Genomic DNA, 11,154 nt, shown 5'->3' with positions numbered 1-11,154 from the left:
ATGGCACAGTACCTCTGCTATCAATGGATACACCCCGACCACGACGCCTGGACCTGCGCGGATAGGAAGTTTGACGGTCTCAATGAGAACGCCAAGGTCAAGCTGCAGATCCCGTGGATCAGGTGGCCCGAGGACGAAAGCGAGGAAGGAAAGGAGCACACGATCCACTGGAAGGACATCTACAACAGGGCCGTTGAAGCCGTGGACCAGTGGGCCTACGTTCTAAGGCAGAAGGTGAGCGGCGAGAACTTTCCCCGGCACGAGATTCTGTCGTGCATGATCCAGATGCACGAGCAGCTCCTCCACACGATATTCACGCTTCGCGAGAAAGACCGGCATCTGAGGTTGTTTTACGGCTTTGCCGCCGATCGTGTAGCGATGCTCGAGGAGATCCAGCAGTTGGCTCTGAAACAGGTTGTCTTTGTCGTCGGCGGCCGGGCCAGGATCCGGGAATATGGAGGGTATGAAGTGCTGCTAAAGTAAGCGTGCCAAGCCTTTGATAGGATCATGCATCTCTGATAACTCCCTGGCCCCTGGAGGACTGAGGCTGGTTTTGTGAACCGTGTCACTTGGATGGTGACACAGAGCTACGAGTTAGCTCGATTAGATATATATATATATACACCAATCAACTTCGTAAGCTCCGTGCGAGCCCGTCTCTGCGAGATGCCCTAGTTTGTACAAATATATTCTGCCCCTGGCGCTGAGAGCTGGTTCTATGGGATGACAAGAAATACCACAACGTATATGCAAGCACATGCAAAAAAGACTTGCCCCTTAAAATAGATACCAGACACATGTAGTCAGCTGTTGAAATGTCTTTGCCGGGAGCGAAAACAAGCACTGGGCACACGCCCTTCTGTATTGTTTCTCTGAAGCCTCGCGACTCTGTTCTTCCGCTATACGAGTGAGCCTCACTTTGCTCACTTCAGACCAGACTCTCCATCGAGTAACCAAAAGACAAGTGCAATGATATTTCCTACCCATGACCAAGACTCCCGTAGAAGTGTTTTTTGTTCCATGTACATGCATGCATGCTGCTTTGCCAACAATAGAGCCACCCGCAATCAATTCCCCTCCCATCCATTCATGTCTCTTCCATTCCCTTCATTTGCTCTGCATCATACAATGAGCTTCCGCCGCCGCGTGAAAATTCCGTCATCGTCCCCCGATATAATGTCATGTAGTTATTTCAATGTTACAGCCCGGGCTCCTTCACTTCCCGAACATACGCATAACAACGCGCTTGGCCAGGCTGTACAGAGCATCGAGGCTCGCCGACAGTCCGGCTTGTACACGGATCGGTTCCTCAGGCTGAGTAAACCAAAAGGGCCGTCCATGATCCTGGTTGTGCGCATCGTCGTCGCCCGGCTGGAGTTGTCGCTTTCCTCCCCTTTCGAATATCCAGGTGACCTGCGCATTCCGATTTAGATGGTATTGCCGCGGGCATATCGACGTCGGCGACTGGGGGTGCGTGGGCCGCCTCGTCTTGTTTATAGTAGTAGTTGATGATAATGTTGATGTTGTTGATATAGCATGTCTTTTTGCTCTCTTCTGTGTTTTGCTCCGGCGCACGGTTCTGCCGCGGGTGACGATGATTCCCTTTTCCAAGAAAAAATCCATTAGACTTCCTGTGGACTCGTATAGTTGCTTCGCGGGGGCGCGTTGACCACCGCCTCGGCGTCGCCCACCTGTTTCCGTTCCGAGACCTCCCGGTTCCGGCTTTGCAGTCGTTTGCGGAGAACCCAAGGGGGAACCTGAAGGTTCTGTGCGCCGGGGGCGTCTAATTGCTATTGGAGGGGCTCGGACGACGAGGACAGGCGGTTCAGGTGGAGGTAGACATCGGTGCCGTAACTGGAGAGCGTGTTAATCATGAACTTGGGTCGTCATATGCGGGGGAAGTGGAGGTCATGATGGGGCCTCTGAGTTGGAAACTTACCCTTCCATGCTGATGAGCTTCAGATCTCCGCCAAAGTAGCGAGCGTATAGACGTGAGATGGGCAATCCGTATCCGAATCCAGCCATTGGGGCCTTGAAGTCGCTCTTGTCGAAATCAGGGTCCAGGCTCGGCGTGCGGTCGACAGTGGTGTACATGTAGGTCCAGACGAGAGGAATGGCGCTGCGAGGGATACCGCCACCCTCATCGGAAATCTTGATGGTGATATCCTCCTTGCCCTCGGCCACAATAACCTTTGTCACAGGGAAGGCCTGCTTGTCCATTCCGTGGGTCTCGACGACGGCGCGTAGCGAGTTCTTGAGGGTCTCGAAGAGCATGTGCGACAGGTGACCGGGAACGTACATAAAGTTGAGGCTGGGGTTGCAGACGAGTTGGACCTTGGGAGCTTCAAAGAGGCCGTAGTGGTCTTCGCAGACGAATCGGGCGTTCTCAATGGCTTCCTGGGCGAGGTCCTGGACATTGGTCTTTGTGCAAATAATTCCGACGTAGGTAGGATCGCGGTGATGGCTCTGGTCTGTTAGGGCGATGTGTTGGCCGATGAGCATACGAATACCGATACGAGACATGTAGAAGCGGTCGAGGAAGGACTGGATGGTGCTGTCGATCTGCATTCGCTGGCGACGTCGCTTGTACTCGAGAATACCCTGGGCCATGGTGGTGACGACGCCATCATGACGGCGCTTGATGTCGTGGAGAGTCTGGGCGAAACGTTGGTTGTAGAGGTGGAGGTCGGCCGGCCAGTCGCCCGTGTCGTCGACGACGGCAAAGTAACGCCTCGTCACGGCCTTCTTTCCGTTGCCGTTTCCATTGTTCTGGAGACCTCCCCAGCCCGAGGACTCACCCTCGTCAATTGAGGGATTGGGGGTCGCGGGAGGGAGGCGGAAGGCCTGTCGACCGAGGGTCTTGCTGGGTTTCATGAGGCGGGTGCGTACATCTTGAGGGAGCTCTGGCCGGGGGAGTTGGGTGATTTCCTGCGGTCAAGTCAGTTTGGCGCTTGTTAAGGAATTGGCTCATGAGCGCATACCTCAAAAGACTGGGCGTACCAGTCCTTGACCTTGATCACCGAGGGCATCTCACTGAGACCATCTGGGAGCTCGTCAAGCTCTTGTACACGGTGGGCGAGGCGAATGGGTAGCTCCTCGGCGAGGAATTGGGAAGCTCGGAACAGGGTTCCTGAGAAGATCAAGAGTCAGCGCGCCTGTGAAAGGCCCGGGGGCCCTCAATGGGCTCGAGGCGAGCAGAAACGTACCGACCGAGGGCTTCTCGCCAAACTGCACCATCTGGCGCAAGCTGACACCAGTGGCGGGAAACCTGGCATAGTGACGGATGGTGTCCATCAGACGTTCTGAAGCCTTCCACGACATGATGGGCAGCGGGTTTCTATGTAGGAGAGGCGGGAGAGGCGGGAGAGCACGAGGAAGAGAGGAGAATCGGACTCGGAGGCAGGCTCGGACGGACGGAGGGAGAGACCGGGATCCCGCTGCGGAGGGCGTCCGAGAGAGTTGGAGACGAAGGACGAACTCACGGCGTCGTCATTGAAGGAGAGCCCTCGATGTTGAAGCAGAGCAGACGGCGGGCGCGTGTCGTGAGAGAAAGGAATTGGCCTCGGCTGCGGGGGAGAATGGGAGAGTGAGTGAGTCAAGGATTTGGAGGAGGAAGGGTAGGTAGGTATCAATTGAAGGCGAAGGCGGCCCCGCGGTGACTAGACTGAAGGGGTGCGAATAGCGGGAGAAGCCGAGGCAGTCCGGAGGTACGTATTTCTTCGGTCAGCGGCGTGTTCCCTGCTTGTGCCTCTTTAAGATGGAGAATGAAAAAGAAAATATGGCAGAAATTGGTGTCGCGTGAGACTAGAGGAACAATAGACGCGCACAATGGAAGATCCCGGAAAAAATAGAGTCGAGGTGAGAAGGGGAGCAAGAGCAAGTGGAAGAAGACGGGACTAGTAAAGCCCAAGGTCAGGTGCGGGAGTGCTCGGTTGATGAGCACCTAATGATGCTTTCGGGGTTTGGGGGGGCCAGCAGCAGGAAACACACATTGCCGGGGATAGCTACAGGATATGCATTGCTATGACAAGGGGAAAAACGTCATTGAGACTTCCCATCTTAGAGAGGTACCCAGGACCGGCTGCTCCAAAGTGGGATCGAGTATGGGGAAGCCCATCCATTTTTCGCCCTCTGAGGGGGGCACATGATGGAGACGCTTTTACGGGGACGCGGAGCTGTGCCTTTGCTTCCCGGGGTGAAGGATACGGGCCTACGGGACTGTAGAAGAAACTAGATAATTGCTCAAGAGAAGGTTTCTGCAAGCGGTCAATCTCTTACAAAAGTGTCTTTGTTGAAGGGGCGTGTAGACGTTTTTTTTCCTTTTTACGGGGTTGACAACCTGAACCTTTTCCCCGCCGGTCTCCGAGCTCAGATGTCGGGGTACGGTCGACTCACCTCGGGGAAATCTCCGGGGGCCCGGGTCAGGCCATGGAGGCATGAACGCCGCACCACAAATCGACGAGATCTGGCTACAGGCCGTCACGGGGCTTGTTGATTCAGAGGGAGAGTTAGGGCCTGGACCTTGCTCGCGAGGGAAGAACCGCGACTCGCAGCGGCAAGCTCGGGGTGAGTGGAAGATGTTCTGCGTCGGAGACAAGGGTTGGCGAGAGGTCGAGAACGGAGGCGAGGCGCTGTTGCGAACATGGCGTCCAAGAGACAGACGTGTTGCGTCTGAAGGTTGCCGGTCGTGAGAACGGACTGCCATATTGGGATATTGCGCTTTAATATTGTCCTGAACCTGTTGCCATCCTCCTTTTTCCTAGAAAGGAAATCCGCTACTCAGGTGCGTAAATCATGAGATACGCTCAACTATAAACTGCCCATCTATGCTCCGGCAATCAAGTTCCCCAGACTCCATCGAGCATCCATCGTTGGAGGCGCCGCCAGGCCCTTTCACAAGCCGTCTCGGTACCCCACACCCCACCTCCAATCAGGCTCAGCTCGGTCACATGCCGACCAACCGCTCTCAGTTTTTCAAGCACAATGCAAAGGGCATGTTGCCGGGGCAAAGACCAGCTGTTGTCAGAAGCAGATGCGCCGCTGTTGATACTTGGTCTCTGGTGTTGCTTTCGTCTTTGGCTTTCGAATCAGGTGACTTATCACGCGGGGAAGAATCTCGCCTAGGGGTCTGAGGACAAAAATGAACAGATTGGAAATGAGTGCCCCTCGAATGTCCATCCGTGCTGCAGTAAGGGGGTAATTACGATGGTGCTTTTTTCCTCAATCGCGAAAGTGCATCCATCGGAGTATTTATGTCTCACCACTTTGTTGTCGCCATTGTTACCGCTGAAATCCCCATTCACCTCTTCAGAGTCGAGTTTTAGCCACAACCTTACAAGGCCAGGCGCTTGGTGGCCGATACCTGTGTCGCAGCCAAAAATAGGCGAGGCATGACGTATCTCGATTTGATGTTACATGATTGGTCCGGATTAAATATGGGGCTGGCCCCGACCTGCTTAAGCACAGCCAAACAGATTCCCCTCCTCCACTGACTGCATCAACCCAACCCAAATGACTCGACCCGAAGCCAAAGGGAGAGACTGAGGCCGTACGCGCGACAGAGACGCAGATTTCCCAGGGTTGCTTTGTGGCCTTGAGCTGCTCTATGGATTCATCGTCTTACTTTTGACGCCCTTGCTTCGCTTCTCTCTTTGCGCCCCTTTCTGGGGCCTCCTGTGGCCCACTGGGCCCTTCATTTAGCAGCCCCTCGGCCGACCAAGTTTGAGGACCACGCCCAAAGCTACGCCTTTGGTTGGTGGACGTGCTCCAGCCTCCCGCTTCTCCAGGGGAGTCGGTGAGGCTTAGTGCTGTTTTTTTTCTCTCGTTTGTGCGATCCACCCACGGCCACGTCGTTCGTCTCCTTTGGGCGGGTGTCTTGGAAAGGTTCTCAAAAAGGGCTTGTGAGGCTCTGGTGAGCTGTACTGTCAAGCCAGGTCAGGTCTTACTGCACATACCGACCGAGTCCCTCTATTTTGTCCACTTGCAACCATGGATCTCGCTGCCATCGACGAGGATCCTGCCGCTGCCATCGCTGCAGCTGAGGCCGCCGCAGCTGCATCTGTCACCGATGAGCAGCTCATCTTCTCGACGCCCGATCGCAAGATGCCCATCTCAAAATCTTCGTCCACCGCGACAACCCCAGCCACCGGGTATTTTTCCTACGGCAACGACTATCGCAGCGACTACCGCCATCGCTATCACGACGACCATGACTCTGTCCCGGATCAGGACCTTCCCGGCATGAGGACGCCCTCATTACTGTCTAGTCCCAGTGTCGCTTCTAGTCTCGGCTTCTCCACTGGACGGTTGAGCCCGCTGAGGAGGGAGCTCTCAGGTTCAAGGCATTCTTCTCATCACGACCAAGAGCCTAATGACGCCTCACCAACTGCCCGACGGGGTGTCCGTCTCAGCCGGAGCAACCGCGACACCCTCGCCCGGCGTCTGAGTCAACTCGCTCATGAGCTCACATCCGGCAATGATGATGTTGATGATGTCGACGTTGACCTCCTCACCGCTCAGCTGGACCACCTGGAAGCATCCACCAGAATGAAGAAGACAGTCTCATTCTCATCTAACCCGTCCACACCCTCACCTCGTCCCACTCCCCGACGGCCCCTGAGCGTCGACATGCGCAGTCCCGGTGACTCCTTGTTCAGCTCTCCGGGTTCATCCATCTTCCGGACCCGCTTCTCCGACTTATCAGCGTCTATCCGGAGGGACCCCGAACCGGAGCCGGAGCCGGAACCTGACCCTCCACCCAACATGGGCATGACAGTGGCTCAGGCCAAGAAGGTTATCATGGAAGTGACGCAGCTCAACGAGGAGATGTCTCAGCTCGTCGCCAATCTCAAGGCTCGCCAGGAGGAGTCGGAAGTAAGCTGCAGTTCTTATCTCTTGTCCCACTCGTCCTAACATGCCCTTTAGCATATCCAAGGTCTCCTCATTGAGCGTGCCGAACGTGCCGCCCAACGCATCATCTTTCTTCAGAACCGGGTATCTCATCTGTAAGTATCCCGGACAGCCTTCTGCACCTTCTTCTCTAACACACAGCGCAGTGAGCAAGAGCTTCGCGAAAATGACGACGAACTCCAGCATCTACGGATTTGTCTCAAGGCAGTTGAGATCCAACTGCCTCCTCACCCGGATAAGGAACTTCAGCGATGCCTCTCTTCTTTCAAGCAGGACTACCAGGCCATGAAGCGCAAACGTGTCAACCGCACTAGTATCGCCAGCCTTTCCAGTCTTGGTTCTCCGTACCCTGGTTCGCCAGCATGATGAAGCCACGCTTTAAAGGGCAGTGGCACGCGCAACGCTATCACGACTTTAACGACACGCATTATTCTACAACATCTCACGCGCCTAGCGAATGCTTACGCTTGCCATGGTTCACTCATGTCCCACGACACCGGCCTCAAGGTCGCCCATCTCATTATCCACATGTCATATCACTGTCATGTTTACACGCTCTGTCTGCGTCCCGCTCCCGAGCACCTCTACTAGCACAAATCACAGATACCCCCTTTCTCAATGCAAGCATTCACATTCACACATTTTTCACCCTTTGCATAGCACCGGTGTAGACGGCATTCAGCAATGTTTTTCCCAACTCGTGGCACAAAAGTCCAGTACTAATCGAGTGGAGCCTGGCCATAGAAAATCCTGTTTTTTCCATTCCATGTTTTTACAATAATCTTGGTGTCAGGCATGAAGCAGTAGGGATTGCTTCATTGGTTCATCATAGTAGTGTCCTGTGAAAGGATAAATTAACTGTTTATTCCATCGAGTACCAATGTGAGACCGCTGCTAATCAACTGCGCGATGAGCGAATCGGGCATTGCCGAAAGTCAAAGCAGAGCCTCCATGATGACGATTCATGGCATCGAGGGAGAGTCAGAGTCAGAGTCAGCGTCGAGGTTGGATGCGCAGTGCATTCTCTGCTCACACACTGTGCGGCCCCACCCGTATCTAATCTGTGCCTCTATGGAGCCTGGCAAGCGTCGAAATTTTTCAACTTTCACGAATGCTTCATCCGTCACCACCAACAAATCACCTTATCCCCGACCGACAAGATGAAGTACGTTCTAGTTTCTGGAGGTATGTGCTAAAATATTGATTTCTCCTCTGAAACCTTCATATTAATCTCGTCGTTAGGTGTCATCTCCGGCATTGGCAAGGGCATCATTGGTACGAAGTCATAGCAACACCGTGCCCCTCCTTCACCGTAACTAACTTGTTATCTCCCATGCAGCCTCCTCCTCGGGCCTTCTTCTCAAGACCCTGGGCCTCAAGGTCACGGCCGTGAAGATAGATCCTTATTTGAATATTGATGCCGGCGAGTCCCCAACAAATGTAGTTCCCCAGGCAGAGCTATCGGGCTGACTGGGAGTCAAGGCACCATGAGTCCCAAGGAGCATGGTGAATGCTTCGTCCTCAACGTAATGCGCCCCGCTCCAAATTCGGATGCGCAACCTCTTGCTGACAGGGTTAGGACGGTGGTGAGAGTGATCTTGACCTGGGCAACTATGAAAGGTAAAATCGCTATATTCGTGACTGAGAATGCCGTCTGACTTGACCGTATCAAGATACCTGGGCCTTAATCTCACAAAGGAGGTAAGCTCAGTTTGCGCCCACGTACTCTTGTATTCTCCTCTAACCCGGATCCGTAGAGCAACATTACCACTGGAAAGATTTACAAGTATGTCTGCGAAAGAATCCCTGGCCTTGAAAGCGCCAAGTCTAAACCCTGTCAGCTTCGTGCTATCAGAAGAGCGAAAAGGTATACCGGCCCAGAAAGACTTGCAGCCATCGCGAAAGCTGACAAGCTTGTAAAGGCACCTATCTCGGAAAGACCGTCCAGGTCGTGCCCCATGTCGTAAACGCTATCCAAGACTCTATCGAGCGTGTTGCCAGAATCCCCGTCGACGACTCGGGAGATGAGCCTGATGTGTGTATCGGTATGTTTTGCACCACAGGCTATAGATGAACCGCCCTTTGCTGACTATTTCCAAGTTGAGCTGGTATGTAACCATGAGCCCAGGCGGAGCCCTATGCTCCAGGATGCCTCGCCATCTTGTGCTACCTGAAACTTACCATCCATAGGGAGGTACCGTCGGTGATATCGAGAGCATGCCCTTCGTTGAGGCGTTGACCCAGTTCCGTCAACGAGCTGGCAAGGGCAACTTTGTCAACATCCACGTTTCCTACGTTCCCGTCATTCACGGAGAGGAGAAGACCAAGCCTACGCAGCACTCTATTCGTGGAGCCCGTCAAGCGTAAGTTTGCACCCTTGTTTTGCGTTGTGTCTGGGTCGTTGAGTTTGCAAACTCGCCCTAGCAACCCACTACATGTTTGAACCAATTTGCTAACCAGCGCTCCAGGGGTCTTTTGCCAGACTTGGTTCGTACTTGAGGATCGCAGAATTTCTGGAATAGCAACTAACCTGGGTAGATTGCGTGCCGATGTGAACGACCTCCCCATGAGGCTACCGTTGCCAAGATCGCCAGCAGCTGCCACGTCGATATTGAGCAGGTTATTGCCGTGCGGGATATGGAGACCGTCTACCAAGTTCCCCATCTGCTCATGACCGAGGGCCTGCTTCAGCAGCTTAAGACGGGCCTACAGCTGGACAAGCTGACTATCCCCCCTGCCCTCGTCGAGAAGGGTGCCCAGCTTTGGGAGGTGTGGCAGAAGACGGTCAACCCCCGACAGCACGTCGACCGGGTTGAGATTGCTCTGGTTGGCAAGTACGTCGAGACGCACGACACTTACCTCTCGGTTACCAAGGCTCTGGAGCACTCTGCTATGCGATGCCAGAAGGCTCTTCACATCAAGTGGGTGGACTCTGAGCACCTCGAGGAGTCGACGCAGGACGCCGACCCCACAAAGTACCACAAGGCCTGGCACGAGGTCTGCACCGCCGACGGCATCCTGATCCCTGGAGGTTTCGGTTCCCGTGCCACCGAGGGCATGATCAAGGCGGCGAGCTGGGCTCGCACGAGAAAGATTCCCATGCTGGGTATCTGCCTGGGTATGCAGGTTGCCGTCATCGAGGCGGCCCGCAAGCTCTGCAACCTCAAGGATGCTGCTTCGGAGGAGTTTACCGCCAACGCTGAGCACCCCGTCATCATCTTCATGCCCGAGGGTAGCAAGACTGAGAAGGGCGGCACCATGAGACTTGTAAGGAGATTCTGTATCTACAACTAACACCTGCTGACATGATATATAGGGATCTCGAGCCACTCACTTCCAGTCCGGCAGCGAATGGAGCAAGCTCCGAGCCCTGTACGGCAACGCAAGCGTTGTCCACGAGCGCCACCGACACCGCTACGAGGTGAACCCCGACTACGTCGAGCAGCTGGAGGGCGCAGGCCTGCACTTCATCGGCAAGGACGACACGGGCAACCGCATGGAAGTCGTCGAGCTCAAGGACCACCCCTGGTTCGTGGGCGTCCAGTACCACCCGGAGTACCAGAGCAAGGTCCTCAAGGCTTCTCCCCCCGTCCTGGGCTTCGTCGCTGCCAGCTCGGGTTGCCTCGAGCAGATCACCAAGGAGATTCTCCTGGAGTACCAGAACGGCGTCGGTGAGGGAGTGCAGTTTTAAAACTAGACTTTTTTGATTCCCGGAGGATTGACTTTTTCGGCGTTTAAAGATTGTCACAGGATGAAAGGGGAGGGACTAGATGAGTATAAAGGGGGAAGAAAAATGTATTAGAAATGACCCTTTTTGTTGTAATAGGCCGAGGTTTTTGTGCTCTTGAGGTGAAAGGTGGTGATTAATCCCACCTAGTTAGACAAAGCTATAGATGGCTGGGCACTGAACCTCTCGCGAATTTTTCGCGATCATGAATATATTATGTATCAATTCAATCGGATAGACTTGCTGGGGTGACATGCCCGACTTGACTGAGGTTCCAATAAGCTCACGTTTTACCTATGATTGCCTCGGGCGGGGTTAAAATTGCAGTGAAGGTCTATCACACTTTTGTGTATTGAGGCTCTCTGGCTACTTTAACGTACAAGTTACTGTACCACAAAAGTAGTCCTGCGTTTGCGTTGGGCGGGGTTAAAATTGCAATGAAGAGTGACCGGATCAACACGGCCGTATTTGTATGTGAAGCTCCGTCTCCTGCTGGATGTCAGACAGATCATGCTGAC

General features: G+C 54.2%; 4 protein-coding genes across 4 annotated transcripts; 3 read left to right on the top strand and 1 right to left on the bottom strand.

Annotated features, from left to right (window-relative positions):
• Nucleotides 1-483, top strand: NCS54_01070600 (Hypothetical protein; the record flags this gene model as incomplete). The annotated part of the gene is made up of 1 exon (XM_053156006.1): nt 1-483. The coding sequence occupies one exon, from the start codon at nt 1-3 to the stop codon at nt 481-483; it is 483 nt and encodes a 160-aa protein (XP_053011981.1).
• Nucleotides 484-1,790: 1,307 nt separating this feature from the next.
• NCS54_01070500 (Protein-serine/threonine kinase) lies at nt 1,791-3,321 on the bottom strand (the record flags this gene model as incomplete). The annotated part of the gene is made up of 4 exons (XM_053156005.1): nt 1,791-1,854; nt 1,940-2,928; nt 2,982-3,130; nt 3,207-3,321. 4 exons carry the CDS (start codon nt 3,319-3,321, stop codon nt 1,791-1,793), a joined length of 1,317 nt encoding a protein of 438 aa, XP_053011980.1.
• A 2,667-nt stretch (nt 3,322-5,988) lies between these two features.
• On the top strand, nt 5,989-7,275 carry NCS54_01070400 (Hypothetical protein; the record flags this gene model as incomplete). Its single annotated transcript, XM_053156004.1, has 3 exons — nt 5,989-6,873; nt 6,925-7,004; nt 7,056-7,275. 3 exons carry the CDS (start codon nt 5,989-5,991, stop codon nt 7,273-7,275), a joined length of 1,185 nt encoding a protein of 394 aa, XP_053011979.1.
• Nucleotides 7,276-7,883: 608 nt separating this feature from the next.
• NCS54_01070300 (CTP synthase) lies at nt 7,884-10,600 on the top strand (the record flags this gene model as incomplete). Its single annotated transcript, XM_053156003.1, has 14 exons — nt 7,884-8,094; nt 8,152-8,184; nt 8,249-8,336; nt 8,387-8,435; nt 8,489-8,529; nt 8,583-8,610; nt 8,667-8,695; nt 8,751-8,776; nt 8,832-8,954; nt 9,010-9,017; nt 9,100-9,272; nt 9,378-9,396; nt 9,448-10,176; nt 10,226-10,600. Exons 1-14 carry the CDS (start codon nt 8,070-8,072, stop codon nt 10,598-10,600), a joined length of 1,746 nt encoding a protein of 581 aa, XP_053011978.1. The 5' UTR covers nt 7,884-8,069.
• Between the last annotated feature and the right edge of the window lie 554 nt (nt 10,601-11,154).

The sequence above is a fragment of the Fusarium falciforme genome, chromosome 8, assembly GCF_026873545.1.
Source record: "Fusarium falciforme chromosome 8, complete sequence".
NCBI classification, from domain to species: Eukaryota; Fungi; Ascomycota; class Sordariomycetes; order Hypocreales; family Nectriaceae; genus Fusarium; species Fusarium falciforme.
This window is presented reverse-complemented; position numbering and strand designations above follow the sequence as displayed.